At 38.4% G+C, this 21,792-nt stretch overlaps 1 protein-coding gene across 4 annotated transcripts in view; it reads left to right on the top strand.

The window, feature by feature from the left end:
• grn (GATA binding protein grain) overlaps positions 1 to 20,991 on the top strand; it is a 101,147-nt gene extending 80,156 nt beyond the window's left edge. For all 4 annotated transcript variants that reach the window (XM_074095555.1, XM_074095559.1, XM_074095557.1 and 1 more), the window contains exons 6-8: positions 17,125 to 17,335; positions 18,590 to 18,729; positions 19,634 to 20,991. In XM_074095555.1, coding sequence (XP_073951656.1) covers positions 17,125 to 17,335; positions 18,590 to 18,729; positions 19,634 to 19,660 — 378 coding nt within the window. In that variant the 3' untranslated portion in view covers positions 19,661 to 20,991. The remainder of the gene's footprint in view (positions 1 to 17,124; positions 17,336 to 18,589; positions 18,730 to 19,633) is intronic.
• The last annotated feature ends 801 nt before the right edge of the window (positions 20,992 to 21,792 follow it).

Here is a 21,792-nt window from a genome sequence, read left to right on the forward strand (position 1 = left end):
GTTCAGCCAGCATCCGAGGGAATTTGACAGTCACTGTTTTTTCTCGTGTTTTTCTTTTATGCCAGTCGCACTAAAGGAGCATTAGGTTTTTAATGTTAGGTTATGGATACAAAAATAAATCACGCGTTCCGAACGGATAACAGGTATTGATTAATAAATATTATTTTAGGAGGACGCATTTTTTAAAGGTTAAATAAATCTCTTTTATTTTATTTGATCGCAATAACTACGTACTAGCGGAGGAAACAATACGAATACTTAATTTGGGAAATGTGATCACATTTAAAATGAAATTAAATAGCGTTAAATTTCCTCATTACATTACATTACATTGAGACTGGCTAGTGGCCAAACGGCCGTTTCGTTGGGCGTATGTTATAATGACATCAATTTGAATATTCAACATTGAACAGCTATCTCATTTACATAAGTTCGGCCGTTGAATTTGTAGCGATGCAAATGTCGCTCGCTACACTAATTGTGGTGTTCATTGTTACCGAGTTTTGCGAGTTCGAATGTGGAAAATTTTACTTCGCGTGATCGTATGTTGGGTTGGGTTTCAAATAATCTAGCACAGCTCCAGTAGCTCATTAGCTTAATTCAATAAGTAGTATTTTACAATATAGCACAGGCATTTGTTAACCATAAACGAAGAAACATTTCTTTTTATTTATAAATCTAGTAGCCCTTGGTAAAATCCACAGTAAAATAGTATCATAATCTTAATATTACTCTTTGGTGTAACACCGGGGAAGTCATAATTTCGATTGAGCGATAAAAGTTTTTCTATTAAGAAAACACCTAATTTTGCCAAAAAGTGATCGCGTAAAAACCTTTATAAAAGAAATAAGAGCTGGTGTTCGCGCAGTAGGCCGGAAAGATTTTATCTGTTGGCAATACAGAAAAAATGGCGCCCACCGGAAGTGTCCGAGCGCGGCGCGCGGCGCGTTACTATTTTTTTTTCTTTTTGTTTTAAATGGCTTTTTCCCGGCAGCGTTTGGCCGGAAATGCGTTTGCGTAGAGCTGCCCCACATAGCCGAATATGTCCGATTACCTTTATACGCAATTGTGATTCTTCGTCCAATACTTTAGGGCGACTTGTCGTTCGGCGCGGGCGGCGGCCGGCGAACGGACCGCTAAATAGAATGTTTTTATTCATGAGTCTTAAGCTCCCATTCTGTTTAGTGAGCGATTCCCAGCTGATTTACTGTCTTAGTAATAAATTTTCAGAAAATGGGCGTCGCAATTCGAGAAACTATCCGATTTTAATTAGAATTGTAATTGAAACGGAACCTTTTCTTAAATTCCAAAAATATCAAATTAAATAGCTATATACTTAGTAGGTGAGTGACTTGTACTCGTACTTATATTCTGCGAAACCACTCTTCTGGCACAATTGTAACAAATCTATTCCAATTATAACTTACATGCAGTGGGTTCTAAATAAAAAAGGTATAAAAATAGCAGCTGCCTGCCTGGCCCTGATCAGCCAGCCGATAACACTGTGTCCTTGCACAAAACAATTATGTCGCTTAGGTCGCGCAAGATTTGTGCAATAGGCACTTTGTCACAAGCTTTTGTCACCAGAAATGGAGATTTAGGTTTTGATATCGATACTTGAGAAAAGACCGTTGTGTCTTGACAGATGCATGCGGTCACGACTAGAGGTTCTTGCTGAAACAATGATTTAACTTTAACTATACGGTTGTGTATATAGATTTTGTCAATACGCGGACAAGGAAATCACAAATATTGACTTACCTACGTCTATAAAAATAGCGTGATAGAACAATACCAACATTAGTAATACCTAACAGGCTAAAAACAGCTGTGGTGATCTAGTTGACTTATTTGATCTATGAGTTCTCATTCAGAGGGTCATAGGTTCGAAGCCGGGATCGCGCCTCTGTGTGTTTCGGAATTCATGCGCATTACATTTGAAATTTACCACGAGCTTCACACAAACCGTGGTGCGTGTGAAGTTCACAATCCGCACTGGACAAGCGTGGGAAGTACAGGACAAGCCTTTTCTATCTAAGAGAGACCAAGTGCGAGTGGGTGTGGGTCGAGTACAGGGAGATGTTTAATGAGCAGAAACATATCACGTTGTTAAATCTATATTTCACACGAGCGTGGTCTTAATATATTGGCTTATCTTAAATAGTGGTGTACCTAGCAACAGCGGGCTACTGCTGGCGGTGGGTAATTAGGCGATTAGACGACGAGCAGAGATGATCGCAGATCTGGCCCGACGCCACACTATCAGCGCCATCTAGCGGGATCTACGGACGCTCCGACCGAATCACTGCGCTCACTTTTTATACCAACAAAAATACATCCCAAATTAAAAAGCTTAACCTCTTAAGTAGTCGGATCGAACAGTAACGTCGAGACAAAGCAAAGTAATTAACTCACAGTCTATCAAGCCAGCCAACCTATTAGTGTTATGCGCCTGATTGCGTCCACGAGAGAGTTTGGGCCGTTACCCCTCCGGTACATCTGTAAACATCTTCGAGATAAGCATCTGACGTTTGACACAAAGCGCGGTTGCGAGAGATACTATCTCCAACTATCCGAGTGCCCCCTCGCTCCCCTACTTCCTCGACGCTCCGTCTAATTATTTATTTATGTCCGCCTATCATACCATCGATGCGCTTGAGTGCAAAACTTTGCGGAGCTCTGATTTACACCAATTTAAATTTAGAATCGGAGCTGCGCTATCATCTAGGTGATCTCGGTGACAGCTGAAATTAGTGCAAATGTAGCTACGTTAGTTAGGTATTATTCCGTTTTTTTAATGTCTTTTGTGTAAAGGATTTTAAGATATACAATTTTTTTAGCCACTGTTTACTTGTATTCAAAGCTTTCAATTTGAAAGTGCTTCGTGCCCATTGTCCATGTTGCGAACACAAAGATAAGATGCGTTTGCAACAATGTTTAATCCTTCGTAAGTAACAAACGTTCGTATTAATCCTCTCTCTAAGCCCTTGTTTTCTATTTCTAAGATTTCGCAATCAGTTTTCGGATAAACCAATGAAGCGAGGGTGAAGTGGGGTGCCTTTGTGCGCGGGCAGTAAAAAGTTCGCTTTACACGTAACCGTCAAAAGTAAATTAATGTACAAAAAACTTTTATGACATCTCACTCACACAAAGTGGCCAAGTCAAGGTGTAATTTGATTGAAAGCACCAAAAAAGTCTTATAATCATATAATAAGTGGTGGAATAATTACCGGGGACTTAGAGCAGGTGCTACGACCGGCGCACGCGCCGCCGGCCGCGCCCGTCGCTACTTCGGACAAATGTATCAGTGTAAAACAAAAGTTAAATGAAATTATTACAAGTCCAGTTTGAATCTTATTTAACTTCTGAGTGTCAAGTAACTACTATGGCACTCAGTTTTGTCTGTAAACCTACAAAATTTTCATGATGTGTTGGATATCAGGCGGATGCTATTGGTGGCACTGGGTACTAGCTAGCAATGGTGTGGCGCCGTAACAACATTATTGCCAGCGGGTTGTCTAATTTTTTTTACGTAGCATCATTGATGATAGGTATTGCAAAGATTGTGTACCTAGACTGACTTCGAGATGTTGCTTCTGAAGAAACACCTGTATAACTTACGCTTGTCTTACTCTCCAGGCTGCCATTATTATGAAAAGGTTCACTCCACGCTTCTCCTCACTACTTAATAGCAGATCTGCCTAGCCGCCCAGCTGAGGATGTAATTTTACAGACTGTAATGATAAATTATTCTTCTAGGTATTCTTCACTACCAAAACTTAAGAAGACATAAAAATCTTCATTTACGAAATAAACCATCAATACCAACCATTTTAAGCTTAATTATTCGAAAAGGTGCAAAAGCAAGATTGTCATGCCACGCAGGCACATGCACATTTTTTGATAACATGCACATTCGTGTCCTTGTATTTCGCTGCACTATAGCGTTTATTAATAATAAAAATATATTGCAATTTTTAATTTTATGTGTAAGTAACCTACTTAATTAGTCATAGCCATAGAAGTTGAATTCTTAAAGCAATAATTGCACTGCACGGCTACACCTTTTTATTTCTTTCGAAAATTGTTTCAAACAATCTCCAGCTAAACGCAATAGTACCTATTTCAAATTGCAAATATTATTTAATCAAATGTAACAAAACTACCAACTCGACTAGTGTAGTGCTTAACTCATCGATGATCGAGAAGCTGTTTTAGTTTGTGTCGATGTCGACAGTTATGAGTGGTCGTTGGCGGGCTCGTATGAATTAGTGTAGCATGGTAGCACTGCGAGATTTAGTGCGGACGCGGTCCAGCTCTAATTGGACCGGGTTCGATGCCACGGGCAAAACATTTAAATTTATTGTTTTCCATAATTGTTTTTGAGATGTGAACCAAGTGATGTTCCGCCACATATACTATCTTCATTACAAATATGTTAGAAAACTATCGTGGAGATATTTGAAACAAATATTTCACTCCTTGTTAACGTTCACTATTTCAAAATGTCTGTTACTATTATTATTTACAACCTATTAAATTGCAAATAGCTGCATAGGTACTCTATGCAATAAATTAACAGTAGCGACAAGTAACTTGAGTAAGTGTGCGTTTAAATTGTTTTCGTATGAATTTCAACAATTGTTGCAAGACGACAGAGATAAAGTTGCAAATATGTGTGGTTTAAATTAAATGGCGATTAAAAACTTAAAAAGGGTTTTCCATCGATACGTTTTTATCGACTTTTCGCAGCATCAATACAGAAACAATTTATCAATCAGATTTGATTTACGTTAGCTCCCGTCGGCGTCAACACTTGCTTTGTATCGATACGTGAGAACTAATTAACGGTGATGAACAAAACAAATTTAATCGTGAAGATAAACGATTACAGTTTATCTGAGAGTAAACGCCATAAAATCGCCCAGTGATGATTGAGATGCAATTTTGTTTAAGATTAATTAAGTACTTGGAATAAAATAGTGAGAAGATAGCTAAATAAAAACCAGCAGCATTAAAAAATATTTTTATATAGACTGTAGACTAGGTACAAAAAACTCAGGTGACAAGAAGTTTGAGTTATGTGTACCTATGACTTTTCAACGCAGTAGTAATTTTGTTTCCATACTTGTGATACGGACGGATCACTCATTCACCAGTGGGATTTTAAGGGTATTATTTGTCAAATTATCAATAATGTACTAACGTTATTTTATAAACTCACTTTAGGTAGTTTGTCCACGAAAGTAACTTCTTTTTTTTAACTTACGCAATAACGGCTGCACTATAAATTAGCGATGTCGATAAATTCGGCGGCGTATAAATCGTCATTTCAATTACCCCGGGAGCAGCTGTCCGCGGCTCCCGCACGAGTATTTATTTTAATCATCCGCCACACATCAAAACCGCAGTGTTTTATCGACATCTTCGAGCGCATCCTTAATTATTAAAATGTTATTTAAAAGCTTTGACAGCTTTTGGGGGTATTCACGGAAGCTTAATCAATTGTTTTTAGGATTACGGACTTCAAAAGGAAATGCAATCGCTCGGGATCTTGAGATTTGGTATCATTTATTTATTTATTTATTTATTAAAATGATCCTGGGGACTTACAAAAAAAACTTTCGAATAACAACGTAAGTTTAAAAACCCGTGCTTTAATATTGTGATTTGTATGACTGGCCACAACTAAATTGGCTTTACTTAAGCAGTTTTTAACAAAAGTCACTTGGTGAAGTGAAAAAGTATATTATGTTAATTAATATTCAAGTACCTTGGTGACTGCGCTCCGCTCGGGCTAAAACTTGGTAGGTACCTACCAAGCGTTTTCCTAGAGATAAGACCAAGCTAGATCGATTTTTCATCCCCGAAAACCCCTACATACCAAATTTGATCAAAATCCTTGGAGCCGTTTCCAAGATTCCGATTTCCTTTACACTTATACAAGAATAACTCGTTTAAAGGTATTAGATAGATATATTATTATTAGATTAGATAAATTAGCTTGCATAGCCGTAATGAATGAAGATTTCCATCATTATTATTGAATTAACCATTCATTTAGTTTCAATTCAGATAGAACATGAAAACCATGTTTGAATGGAAAATTAATTTCTTTAGTACCTACCTACCTTCAAAAAGAATACGGATTCAAAATATGAACGACATCAGACTGATTTTGTTTTACTTTAAAGAGAAAGATGTTTAAAAATAAACTTATTTGTCTATGTTTTATCTAAAAAATCCGGCGCCTGTACGCACGATTTACATGCATGCTAACTGCCTGGAACTAATTTACTTAAATCATTTTTTGTCAACACCCGTCAACGAAAGCGTTTAACTAATGCTGCGTTAAGAATATTAAACTCATCAACTAGAACCCTTTTCGGTGATAGTTGGTTGAATTTCATTGAAGTGACGCGAACAGCTGAAATGGGCGTAGTAAACATACATATATAGCGTATTCATAGCATTAGATGGTACAAAATAAATTGATTTTTTTTGCGTTACTAAAATGGTTAAACACAGAACAGAGACGACTTTTCAGTAATTAAGAATTCCGAATAACTCACAATCAAATTTGCTAATTATTTTTCATAAATCAAGAAATAAAAAAAAACCCACCACAGAAATTTTCTTAAATTCTACATCCGAGATTTGACTCAGACAAACATACGAACAGTAAGCTCTTGTGAAATTGAGCACCGTTTTCGTCAATTACCCTCAAATAATGCAGTGACAGATTTGTCAATTCGCTGTATCTGCGTGTGGCCGTAGCGCACGCGTCGCTGCCGGCTGCACGGCACATCTACCCCGTCTCGACCAAGCATTTTAATTGCTTTGTTTAGCACTGTTTTTGTGAGATTATCTTGTCTCACTTTCGAAGAATAAAAATTTGATTTAGCTTCATTATCGGCTGGTTTTCGTCAGTAATCTATTTCTGTCTATTCCAATATTTTATCGTCATCGTCAGCCGAAAGACATCCATTGTTAGAAATAAACCTCCCCAAAAAATAACCGCATTCAAATCGGTCCACCCGTTAGAGAGCTACGGTTCCCCAGACAGACACACAGACATACAGACACACAGACACACAGACATACAGACATACAGACACACATAGCGGTCAAACTTATAACACCCCTCTTTTTGCGTCGGGGGTTAAAAAGAACACTATAATGACTAGTGCTGCGCCGGTCACATCCCAACATCGATCCAATATTTAACCCGTCGCGCGACCAACGATTTTTTTGGGTAATTTTTTGTGTTAACAGGTGATCGAGATTAGTAACAAAAATTGGCAAATCATGAATATTAGTTACACTAGCTGCCGCCGAATGCGTATTGTTCTTTATATTTTCCCTATATTCTAAATCTATTCGATATCCAATTTATTCTACCGACTGGCGAGGTCTGGTCGTGACTACGACTAAAACTAATGTTTTAGTTTATCACAGTTTTACGCGATATTTTGATAGTCAAGTTTGACTGTCGAAATATTTGGAATGTACTTAAGTGCCATAGGATTCACTTTGTTTGATCTCTATGTCCATTTTTCTCGCGTTATGAAATTAACACGGTTATCATTTTCTTCGACGTCCATGAGGTTAGAACCTCCAATTTGGTGCCTTTTTTTACTTAATAATCAATGGTTAAGGTACAATTTAATATCTAATTGTAAAATAACTATAGTAGCTAGCTGCCACTTGCTTCTCGTGGATCGAGCGATAAAAAAATCTAGACTCAACCACAGACTTCTCACTTATAATGAGCTTACATATAAAACGTGCTGTAGCGGAAAAAAGAAGTATAACTAACCGCACGCAACACCTGAGGTGTCGCTGACAAAATGAAAATAGACGCTCAGAACAATGGTCACAAATTAAGTGGGTTTGAAGTAACTGTGAGACAGTTGCTAATTGCATCTGTTAATTAAGTTTACAAAACTGATAAGAAGATAACGCAAATAAAATAACGCAATAAGTTTCCAATTTTTGTTAGTTAAAAAGAAAAGAGCCATTCGATTCCTCATTATTTTCCACAAGTTTTTTTGTTGATCGTACTTAAATTCGCATGTCTATTTGAAGTGAGCGAAATGTCCACTTGATAGATTTGAAGCCAGCTTAATATACCCTCATTACATATAAACAAAAGCCTGTATCAATGTTTTTTCTCTAGTTTATAGTCAAAGATAAAACAATCACTCGCATGTGTTTTTATATTGAGGAAATCAACACTCATACATATTCCCGCGTAATTTCTCGCGACAACATGCAATAATTTCTCATTTATGGGAATTATGACAATACACCGCTATTAGTTATCACACAAAAACGAATTCACACATAATGCCACGATCAGTTTCAATAGAGCAATTTAATGGATTTTTTGCGCGACAATGGAGGTGCACTTTTTACCCGATAATTGGTTGCTAATTTATATTGCTCATTGAGGATTTAAAACTCGCCGTCTAAACCATCTGATGATTATCTCACGATATGAGTTTTAGGAGCTATGGGTATCTAATTATAATATGCGGTTTTCGATTGATTTACTAGTAAGTACTGACTTGTAAATTACATTCACAGTGGTGAAGAATGTATGATCATGATCAATGCAAGGCTGCAACTATTTTTCTATAATTAATGCAGGCTTTCTAGCTCGGAAAATGGTACCGTGTGCAACATTTTCCATGGCATTGTGGAGTGAGCCTGTTATTTTCCCATTCGAGCGGTTTTATGTGCGCTGGGCAGATGGCGATGATAGTGTAATAACTCGTGCGCCCCCGATACCGCATCTAGAAATGTAACGCAATTATTCGCACGCACAATGCGATGCATTTGCGAAACTTTAATTTTGGAACGAGTTCATTACGTTTCTTTTGAGCGGGTCTCGCGTCCGATGCGGGCGCAGCCAGCGGTGTTAACGCACCAGCGACGTGTTCGCGCGAATGCTGCCTTCGTTCGAGCGATGTTTTCGCGAGCATTTGGTTTCAAACTGAGCCCACATGAGTTTTTATGACTTGATTTCGCAAGTGCATAAACTACACACTGTAAATGTTCTGCAGCGCGTATCTAAGTATCTGCACTTTTATTTCAACCGAAGCTCGGATAGAAAACGCTGTTTCGTATTTTATGAAAGTATTGTTGGCTTTTCCCAGGGCAGTTGGTAATATATTCATAATTGACGGCTGTAAAGCAATTGAGCATACCTGCATTATTTAATCAAAGTCAAGTCTGTGAACTGAAGCCTTCATAGTAAGTTATAGCCTTATTAACAAGCCAGAAACTGTGAAGAAAGTTGTGTTATGTACAAATATTGCTGTTTCTCAAGTTGCTTTTTTTTTCATTTTACTCAAAAATGGCATGGAGACATGCTTTAGGTCCTAAAGTTTAAGTATTTGGTATTAGGTGGTATTGGGTTTAACATCGAAAATTATTATGGAGTTACCAGTAAATATGAAAATTTCCTGCCAGATTAAGTGGATTACCTTTGATACAACTATTTAAACGTTTTGACACATGCCCTCGTCAAAGAGACGCTAATACAGAACATGCTACTGAAAATTCTGAACTGCGAATCGTTCGTGCAAAACCACCGTGCAAAAGCTACAATAATATGGGTCACAATGCAAGCAAAAGCTGGTGAATATCCTTCAGATTTGTGGGTAAACGTACCCAGTGATACGAGTAAGGGCGGGCAGGGAAATGTGGGCTGCACACGATACTGCCTCATGCCACGGTGCAGCGGGTTTTCCTGAATCAATTAAAATTAAATTAATGTATGTACTCATGTTTCTGTGAGGCGCATTGTGTCGAGGTATTTTTAGTTCAAATTTTTTTGAAGATTGTGTGAATTATTTTTCAAAAGAATTATATTTACCGTTTTAAATTGGCATACCGGAAGTTGCAATCACATTAAGTAATATTGTAATTTACAAATTAAACTTACAAAGAAGTTAGAGAATTATTTACAGGATCCAACTTATTACCTGAATTCATAGAAGGTAGCTCGGATTCATAAAGAAATTGCCCACATAAAGTCGATATTCTATGAGTTACTATAATGTACAACTTACCAAAATGGTATAAGTAAGGTATAATTTTTGCACGGATTTTTCACTTCCAATTTACAAGTAACCTAAGCCATTAATTTGGTAAAGTTTTCACGGCAAAAAACTGCACAAAGTCGGTGGTTTATTAGGTCGCAGTTTAAAGCAGCCGGCACATATCTCTGCAAAGTTAGAGGTTTTACAAGCCGGCAATAGCGCTGTTTTATGTGCGCTGTTCGCGTGTAGAGAGGACTGAGTGGACGCGGAAGCGGTTATTATAATTCATAAAGGGTATTTTCAAATTATTCCTCAATATTTTAGCAGGTCATTGTGATAGTTTGACTGAATAGCCCTAAAAATCGCATATGGGAATCAATGATTAAGAATGTAGTTTGAAAATGAAACATATTTTTCAATACCGGTCAAGCTACTCCATTTCAAAGTCCAACTCATAGTCAAAATATCTTAATTCAATTTAGGCTATATATAACAAGCACCGATTCGAACAAATCTCTGTTGAGAAGAATCCGCCAAGAAACTCAAATAGATGTTTTTTCAAAACAGATTGGATTACGTTTGTCTAGTCTAGGCCACAATAATTCCAATTTGGATCTGGATTATTTCCAAATATCCCTGATCATGATAATATAACCAAACGAGTTTCAGGATTCAAGTTTAAATTTCTTAGCACGATTTAATAAATAAACCATTTACAAAGCAACTCGCGTCAGCTACCGCATCAGCGACCGCGTTAGCGCCCGCTCTCGCTGCCGCCTCCCCTATGTCCTCCGTTCACATGCAAGCTCCCCGCGTCACGTATAACACGGGGGCGGAATGCTGCATGCAAAGTGCGTGTTCGTTAACCTGCCTTGCTTGCTATGAACGTATTTCTCCCGCAATTATGATTGTTGATGTTGCGCGAACCTTAACTTTTAATGAGTATGTTTGATGGTTGAATTCGCATCAAACTGTCTTTTATGGATTTCGTGTATTCATTGTAAAGGATATTCTTGTGATTGTGATTCTAAGTAGGACAAATTCTGTGACTGAAAAGTCTGACCTACTCAATGTCGTAAAAATATTATGTTTAATGCAAGGTATATAATAGTAGAGTAGGTAAGTTCAATTGTTCAAACTCTACTTCAAACTAGTCAAATGTTCAGTAACCCTTATGAACATTTTTCAAAATTCGAAGTAGAAGGATATTTCAGTATAGTTACTTACATTTAACCGGCGTATGCTTTCAAAGATTTGATTTCCTACAGCAGTGCCCAAAATATTTCTGAAAGTGTACTACGTCTGTGCCGGTATCACGAATTACACACACACACATACCTGTACAATCTCCTTCAGATATACATACATGCAATGTACCTATATGCACACACATTGCAGAATAGAACGGGAACAGGCAGCGATGTAATTAACCTGACATAATGGCCAGTTATTAAGCAATTTCTGTTCCAACATGGCGGATGCCTTATGTCATGTAGCATGCACTATATACGTGGCTTCCGTGTACGCTTATGGTGCTTACAAAGTTATCGCATTCCAGCTAATAATTTGACAGTCCTTTAGATACGAGTTTTGTTAACCTTTAATATTATGAGAGGATCTTGGTGCTACCTTAGTTAAATGTTTCCTTGTTCATATTAAATTTCATTTTTAATGCATGTTTTTTGCTGATTGTACTTTACGCTGAGAGTACTTACATTGTCATCTAACCTGGAAACCCAATGTTTACCAAATTTCAAGTCATTGCGACCATTGGAAGTTGGTCAAAATCAATTAGCAAGATTTGACCCGAACAAAAAACAACAACAAACAGGACAAGCTAAATAAAAGCTTGTTAACATCATCCAAGTGACAGTTAAGGACAAACAAAATTAAATTAAACTAGCAAAGGTTTAGCAAACATTTTGTATTACAGTAGTAAAGTTAGCTGTTAGAGTTGGCTAATAAACATTCTGCTTAAAAATTGGCAGGTTAACTGGAAAGGAATATTTTAAAGGGCTAAATTCACGTTTGTGTGTGTACACTCGAACCAACTGAATCGTGACCCATTGTGGAACCTTTTCGTAGAAAAAGTCATATAGTGACATCGCATTGCTTGACAAGGGAATTTATTATGACACTTACTGTGAGAACGTTCTACGGTGGGTCAGGAATCAAATGGTTTGACTGTACACATTTTAATGTTTGTCCGTAAAGCTGTGTTTCTTTGTTTAATTCTTGTGCCATAAAGGCTTTTTTTAATATGCGTCAAAGCATCACGTCAGAGCAAATTCCAACCGATAGGCCATAAGTACTATAGAACACGGAGCCGTAGACACCGTTTTATATCAACTTTATGGTCCTATTCTTAGCAAGGAACATTAACGAATTAGGTCTAGCCATTAGCACCGCGGGCCGGCCATTCCTCGCCTCCGCAATCGCGAAAAACCTCATAGAAGTTCTTTGACCCAATTTGCTTGGGCTGAATCTGCTAGATCAGTAAAGGAGGAGATCCACTGTGCACGAAGTGTAGCGAAGGAAGAATGTCCTTTTGGTAAAGATTCTCTTTGACCGTTTTTGAGACATATGGCCATCCTCGTTGATGTAGGATGTACGTAAAGTTAACGTAATTTTCCTACAGTAGGAAGCAAGATTATGTATTTAATACCTACTTAGATAAATTCTTTAACGACTTTTTATAACTTAGATTATTTTATAGCTTAACAGAAATCAGAGCCCTCGCCTTCGTTTAGTTACAAGAAGCAATCAAACCTTTTTTTTTTAATCCGATCCAAGGCCAATGTCTTAACTGGTCCTCTCTATTTGATTTGATCTGTGCTGTGATTTAGACCTTTTTTTGTTTTTATAAAACTTAGATAACAGTTCAACATACACATGTTTAACACGTCAGTACACAGGCAACGGTCGCCTGGTGACAGCTCTATTGTGGCCTAAATAGTGACTCATCATCATAATATCACTTCAGCCGTAGGACGTCCACCGTTGGACATAAGCCTCCCCTATCTCCAGTTGCTTCGGTTGAAAGTGGCCTGCATTCACCGTGACTTAGACTAGGGTGCTCTAAAATTCCAATTTATGATAGTTTTACTGAAACTGCAATAGACTTTCACCATGAAGTAGAATAAGGTAGACTAACGGTTAAATAGTCCATCGACTTCACCAGTTGAAGTTTCCACGAGTAAACACTCATTAATCTCTCAGCCCCAATGGACAGTCTGCCTTGTTTTAATGCATTTTATATTGGTTCAATTGGAGCAGTCGACGGCGCGGTATGCGCCAGCGCCGCGATGTGTGGGCGATTCGCGGGAACGCATTACGGGAATTGGTCCTGTGCACTTGCTAAGGATGCGTGGCGTCGGAGAGGGGGTTTGGCGGGTAATTAGTTATTTCTCAGCATAATGCAGTTGTTTTTAACGGTTACAGGGCACAGGGTGTTGTAATGTACCTTCTGTATGTACGTATCAAGGATCAAGTTTTAATATGCATTTGATCTGATCCTTTGACATATTGGATCAGTTTTAAATGTCTCATGGTTAGTTACGTTATGTTAGACATTTAATTCAATTCCATTTTTGGAAATATAGCTCCATCGATACTTTCGATGATACCACCGATGTCAAGGGCGAAGAAGTTACTAATGAATATCAGTTGTTCGATAGCCGATGCCATAGGGAAAGCCACTGGACCCATTACTACTGTGTACGTTAGCATTGCCGAAAATCATTGTAAAGGCAATGTATGCATTTATGAATGTCCTCCTAGTAAAATTATCCTATAATCACTGAAGTGAAACATCAAATATGGTTCCGAGCTTTGTAACTATTTTAGATAAGTTACTGTTCAGATACCATAGGGAACCACTGGTATAAACTAAGCTATGATAAGTTTATTTACTTCGGATATTTCATTATCATTTAATATCCAAACAAGGCCGCTTAGGGCCTGATTAGCATTAATTATTTCATCACGCAACGTTCCCATGAACACATCAAACTGTATCAGCGTAACAGTCATTGCACATGTCCAAAAAGAAAACAAACAAGATCAGGTCATGCGCATGGCGGTGCAATCAAATCGTGCGTTTAGGGCTCATGCCGCCTTCCTTGAACGCGATGAATAACTCATTGTCCGTCCGTCCGTCGTGACGCATGCTTCGCCGAACGCGGTGTGCGGAAAGTGACCGGCACACTTGACCCGAGAATTTGGCGGAGAAATGAAAGAAATTTAGCGGGATGTTAAGTGATGCACGCATCTTGCGGGCTAGGAAGCGGCGGTCACAAGAAATTGAAATAACTGTCTTGTTTATAACACGAAATAATAGTAAATACGAGTGGTAACAACCCAATTTCTACCGAATCGCCTGAAAATTCTCCATTTGACCCCATCTCTCACTCTATGCCATAGCATCTATGGTATTATTATTTTTCGCTTTAGAGTATTTCTCAAAAAGTTGTCTCGTCAGGAAATTGACAAGAAATCTTTTTGTCAAGAAATTATTAACACTAAGGACGGGATAAACACCATAATTCCTTGACGTCAGGAAAACGTCACAAAATCTTCTGAGGAAATAATCGTAATTTTGTAATTATACCTCGAAACTTTGTATTGGATCCAACAATAAAGATTATCTGACTTTTTATCACCTTTACCACAAGGTTTTGTCTATATTTACACACAATATTACTTATATTTTGTGTTGAAATAGCATCAGGATTTTTTTTAAATTAGTGGACAACAGAAAAAGGTCAACTTTTTGAGAAATGGTCTTTATTCCAGCAATATTCCAGCGTGTGTACCGAATTTTTTCTCATGCCACTGGTATATACTATGCTTAGTGAAAATCAAAACAATCTGTAATAGATCATTGTGTAGTGTTTACTACGTTTATTTAAATGTAAACATTATGATTGGTTTTTTTATTTTGTATTTTTTATTTCAACTCCAAATTTGTTACTTTTTACGGGTACCCTTGAAACCATATCGAAAATACAAACTGAGACATGGATGCACAGAAAAACCAGAAAAAGAGACCAGCGCTGGGAATCGAACCCAGGTCCTCAGCAATCCGTGCTGCGTGCTTTAACCCCTACACCACCGCTGGACAAGAATCTAGACACGAATTTTTCCTATGCATACATATCTCAGGTTGCTTATTTCTACTACGCTACTTAAGCAGCAGCACTTAATGTAAACAGTTTGCTATCCATCCATCCATCCATACAAACATGCATCGCAATATCGCAAATGGTGGTTGGCTGTTTGTAATTTTTCCTTTGTGAAATTTAAAAAGTTAGAGCAGCGGACCATAATGGATTTTCATACATACATACATTTCATATTTTTGTTCTAGGCCAAGAAGTTATGTAGGGAGCCATAAATGAGAAACTTCATGTCTCCATTTCGTGACATTAACGCATACATTTCCGAGCATGTTTGAGAAAACATATTAATTTGAGGGTGGTAGGAACTTGTGCAATGTCTGTCTATTCGAATTGCTACTACCGTCTTACTTGCTAATCTTTGCACCAAGCAACAGTAGGTACTCGCGCAGCTGTGTGTCGACGTGGAGGGTAAGACCATCGGCGAAATTAGTCGCACATTAGTAATAACTCTAAAATCCTACTCTTCTAAGCTCGCTCCGTAATCTTTTTGTGTTGCGGGTGTGGGTCTTCATGGGTAATGGTGCTTACTTACCACCAGGTGATCCACTTGCTCGTTTTGCCTCGACATTTCTCAAAAAAAAATAGCAATCTATTTTTTATGTAAGAGGAAGTAGAAATTGTCAACAATCCCCGAGGACTATAACCTCAAACAAAGACGACAAGGTTACCGGCAATTCCCAGCAAGTGCACAGTGCATGGCAGTAATTGGGATGCACCAGCGCACCGCTACACGCTGACAACGCTTGCCAAACAGGGGGGCTACTACGAAATTCGAAAATCGAAGTTCGTATCGTACCGTTCCTTTCGCTCTCGTATTAAATAATATTAGCGTCAGCGGGACAGCAAGACACGAAGTTAGAATTTTGCACTTTGTAGTATAGGGCCTGCTAAATATTCGCGCGCACTATTGTGGCCGCGTTTTATGGTCCCGGCAAGCCTTTATACTTGTAGTTAGCATTCTAACATGGTGCCGCTGACGTTTTTTCATACAGCTAAATGTCAACGATAATGCCGGCTGCGCATGATGCGAGCCGGTTGCGATTTATTGTCGAGTGATGTTTTACTTCATTGAGGAAACATGTGTTGGTATTCACTGTACGAACGTAAAATACAGAATTATGTCCTTAGTTTAAGAGTCGGTTAGTCATTGTAATGTTGAATACAGACTACAACTTTTGTCAAAAAGGCACCGAAAGGGAAAATTATCTCTTAAAAAATAAAATGCCGTCGTTAACAAACTAAGATTAACTAGCAATATATATAGAGTGAAAGAGTAAAAAACAAACACGATCACAAATTTTCGTATTTATAATAGACAACGGATAAATATACTTATATAGATAATTCATTTATTTTATTCGACTGGATGGCAAATGAGCAAGTGGGTCTCCTGATGGTAAGAGATCACCACCGCCCATAACCATCTGCAACACCAGAGGTATTGCAGATGCGTTGCCAACCTAGAGGCCTAAGATGGGATATCTCAAGTGCCGGTAATTTCACCGGCTGTCTTACTCTCCATGCTGAAACACAACAGTGCAGGCACTGCTGCTTCACAGCAGGATTAGCGAGCAAGATGGTGGTAACAAGCAATCCGGGCGGACCTTGCACAAGGTCCTACCACCTGCACATATTAAACATCCAAGACCCGAGAACAAACATTCGTATTATTCATACGAATATATGCCCCGGCCGGGAATCGAACCCGGGACCTCAAGCTTCGTAGTCAGGTTCTCTAACCACTTAGCCATCCGGTCGTCTAATATTCTAGCTATTCAGAAGAATAGATCAATGACCCATGCGGATGAAGCAGAAAGAGCTTCTTTAAATTAGGTCGTACCGTACGATTGTCTCAAAAAACAATCCATACTCATTTCCCTTTCCCATTGTTGCAGGTAAACCGGCCTCTAACGATGAAGAAGGAGGGCATCCAGACAAGGAACCGCAAGCTAAGCAGCAAGAGCAAGAAAAAGAAGGGGGGCATGGGAATGGGGGGAGGTGCGTGCGCGCTCTCGCTCGGCGGCGTCATGGGGGACATGATCAAACCGCTAGGGGACGCCACTAAAGGCTTCGGGGGATCGGCGTTCCCGTCTGCTATGGATTTCGGTGAGTGGCGGTTAATGTCATTTTCACATAGCGCTCAAGGACTCTAATTCATGAGCCACCATGGAATCATAATTCACAGTAAACGTCATAGTGACATCGCATTAATTAACAAGAAAAATCTTTATGCCTTTTCCGTCGAAAAGGTTCCATGATTGCTCTGAATTAAAGTCCTTGACCGTACCAGTAAATAACCTAACCAACTTAGAAAAGTTGGAACCCCCGACATTGTCATTTCAATGTTCAATATCTCAAAAACGGCTGAACCTGAAACATAGCAAATAACTACCATAAGGAACGGTTTCACTTAAAAAAAAACGGCCAAGAGCGTGTCGGACGCGCCCAAGATAGGGTTCCGTAGCCATTACGAAAAAATCAAGTCATATTTTTCTAAGGATTTCGTATTGTGTACGGAATCTTCCAAGTTTGTGTATATTTTATACCTTAGGCTACTATTTACTCTTAAACTACTAATAATTCTCAAGCAATCTTAGCTGTTATAATATTCCTCGAAAATTTGATATACTTACTACCATATTGAATTTTTTCAAATTTTTCTACTTGACAGTTTAGATTTTAGAGGGGGGGGAAACTCGATTTTATTGAAAATTTGCACTTTAAAGTTGAATATTTCGCAAACAGATTACTGAGTCAAAAAATCGTCTCGGAAAACCCCCATGGTTTTAAAAGACCTATTCAACGATACTCCACACTATAGGGTTAGTCGAGAAAAAAAAACACCACCACTTTACGTTTATGGGAGGTACCCTAAATTTTTTTTTTATGTACCACTGTCGGCGTGACTCTGCGTGACTGCTATGTTTGTATATTCATGCCAAATTACAGCTTTCTAGTACTAACCTTCTCTGAGGCGGACGGACAGACAGACAAACAGATAGACAGACGGACAGACATGGTAAAACCATAAAGGTCCCTAGTTGACTACGGAACCCTAAAAACCGCATTGCAGTCGGTCCATTTGAGAGCGACGAGGCCACAGTCTGACAAACATTGGCATCAAACATAACACCCCTCTTTTGCGTCGGTTTAAAAAAATCAAACTCAGACTCAGCTCCTTACCTATTGCGTTAAATGTTGTGATGTAGACCTTAAAAAGTAAAACAAAGCATCATCAAAAAATGACCAAAAACAACACAACACTAGTTCACTAACAACTAGGCTATCCGTCATCTTATTTCAAAATATCTTGTATTGCAATATCAATAGACAATTTCTAACTGTACCTTCCTCCATCAGGTCAGCACCAAGTGGGTCTGGTGCACCCGGCGGCGGCGCACATGTCTCATTGGTACGGAGCCCCACACCAGGGCTTTGCGCCGCCTCCCTCCTCGCACAACCCTTACCACCATCACCACCTCGCCCAGCTCAATTCTATGGTAAGATAATTATTTTATAAATTTTCAATAACTAAAAATGTTACTTGCAACTCCGCTACACATGCAACGTGCACGTACGACACACATTATGCATTTTAAGCAGAAGTTACAGACACAGTATTTGTGACAGTGCTGGTCTTATTAAATATATTGACCCGGATAACTCACGTCTTAAATCGAGTTTAGCTCGACATATTTCGGGCTAATCCGTAGCCGAAGGGGTTTTCGGAGCAACGCGACTCAGCGGCTGCTGCAACACGCGCACTGAGTCGCGTTGCTCTGAAGACGAAGGGCTACGGATTAGCCCGAAACATGTCGAGCTAAACTCGATTTAAGACGTGAGTTATCCGGGTCAATATATTTAATATGAGTGAGTCTCACGGTAGTTTCATGTTCAAAACAGTGCTGGTCTCTTTTTCTGGTTTTTCTTTGCATCCATGTCTCAGTTTGTATTTTCGATATAGTATTTGTACACTTCTACATAAAGTTCATTTCCCTGCAAAAGAAAGATAAAAGTTTGTAATTCACTAATAGGAACTTCCGTAAAGAAAGAAACGCCTGAATCAAACACGTTTTCATAACATTTAGTAACTAGGTACCTAGGGTACTTACAATCTAGATAAATTATGCTATGTCAATATCTTGGTAATTTAAGCTTTTTAATATAAAAGAATAATCGCAAGTAAATCGATTCTTGTCACAATCAGAGTCGACTGTTTGCAAGTTTACTTTTATATTCTAATGTTACTGCATAGGAACTACCTATATTCGGTTCATTGCAAAGTTTTCTATCAGAAATTACTTAATTGAATTTCAAGAGCACAAGTTACAATAAATTTAACGAAAATGTATGCCACGTTGAAGTTCCTGAAAGTAACTAACATTGACATTTTATTCTTTACAGACTGGCTGGAGGAGTGAGTACACGTGATAAGTCAACCAAATCCAAGCCTGCTAATGTATGAGATATGTTGATCAAGGAAATACACCACCGCCCCCTGGCGGGCCTGACCTTCGTAGAGGAAACACAAACATGCTGTGATTTCACGATCTACTACAAAGTAGATTACAAAATGACACTTCAGCACATCACACAATCTATAAGACTGTAAACAGAATTGATTTGTCAGTTTATACAAACTATACGGCAGTTTGAATTGAAGATGTCTGGTAGAGAACAAGATACTTCCTAGTAAAGGGCGGCGCTAAAGCGTCGACGAATATCAAGATATCTCGCTACTTTATTCGATTTGAAATATAAATAGTATACTGTGGAACCCGGGACTTGATGCGATGGCTCCCGACGCGAGTTGCCCAATAAAAGACTTTGATATTCCGTTATCAGTTTCCTACGAGTATTAAATAAGTTGTTTTACAATGATGAAGTGACTAGCGAAATTGTACAGTATTATAACATAGGTAAGGTCGGTAAGAAGTCGGCTTAGATGATTTATATAATTATTAAGTATTGTTCGAGAAACACATGTGTATTTGTACATATCTTTCTTATTAAGTTATATTTCGTTCCTGTATAAATTGTTTTCCTTCTTATATTTAATTTGAACGGTTCAGTTCGCTATAGGAATTGTGATGTGTTCAGAAAGTTATTCCAGAGATTTCTTTTGTACATTTTATTAGCATAGTCGATATTGAATGAAATGCAATAGTAATTTATGTCATAGTTTTAAATCATGCAATTTGTAAATAATAGCCGTTTTAATTAGTGACGTATTTCAGAACTGATTTTTATGGGTATCATTGATTGGAGTTTTTGCGCGTAAGCGACGGGCCACTGGATCGGACTAGCTCATTGGTATTTAAATAACGATATTGTATATCTCACGTGAATCGTAAAGTTTCATATTACCTACGTACCATTGTTAAAATTAAGAAATTGAGTGGCCATAAATTATGTTCAGACCGAGTATGTGAACGAATGAATAGTCTATCTACGTCTCTAGTGAAGTGCTTGTCCATAAGAAACACTTTGAAGACCAAAGAGATAAAAAACTAAGTTCCATTCACAAACTCGATCTTGAATTTTCAAAATATGTACATAATAAGAATTGTAAATGAAACCTGTAGAAAAAAATAAAGGAATCATTATAAGACTATCAGAAATAAATTTGTAAATTATTAGTGGTCACTGCAAACAGCCTGTAACGATATCCAGTACCTAAAGTTTTTAGTTTTTAAAACAAAACATTGTGAAGTTGTGTATTTTAAATAAAATGTGAATAAATTATCAATATTGATATTAAACAGTACGTTTTATTGACAACAACAACACAACTTATTTAATATAATGTTATTGCTCGGAGCATTAAATGAAATGAGATGGGTGTGAACGGTCCCCTATCGCTCAAAGTGATTCCAAATGCATTGAACAGCTTTAAACCAGAAAGCAAATCAATTGACCATCCAATTACGGCGTCCTTCTCCGTCGCCGTAAGTCACCGGATCAATTCCGCCATTTTGCAGAAAAAGTCGTCCGAAAGTCGCGCTTATCTCGCGGCAAATTGAAAATGCAGTCGGCCGTGTGATTGTGACGCAACGGGCTGCCTGCGACATATGGACCTATTCAATTTTAATCGCATTTCAGAAGAATAGCCATCGGATAAACGTAAAACGCTCCCCGCTCCGCTGTGAGCTTGAGATTTTATTTGCGGTTTAATACAGACCGGATCCCAAGGGTGCCCTATTGTGCGACACAATTAATGTTTGCAATTGGTCTTTTTGATTCCTTGAGGTTACGGTAACTTTGTAAGCAATCACGCTTCAGAGCACTATGATCACCGGGATTAAGACCAATTGTTGAACTCCCCATATTCTTAAACATTATAGGTACCTACCTCTACTCTATACATCAAACTTCCGTTTTGCACGTGACCGTATAATAGTAAACGAATGAAGGTTGAAGGGGACAAAGTTGCAGCCAAAAAAGATAAGCAAGCGTTTGCAAAAATAGTGGGATATTTTTAAGCAGGCGAGCTGAGACACTGGCGCATAAGTCACCTCGTCCCGGCGTGATATATGCGGTGCTAGCGCGGGAAAAAATGTCCC

The sequence above is a fragment of the Choristoneura fumiferana genome, chromosome 12 (assembly GCF_025370935.1).
Source record: "Choristoneura fumiferana chromosome 12, NRCan_CFum_1, whole genome shotgun sequence".
In the NCBI taxonomy this organism is placed as follows: domain Eukaryota; kingdom Metazoa; phylum Arthropoda; class Insecta; order Lepidoptera; family Tortricidae; genus Choristoneura; species Choristoneura fumiferana.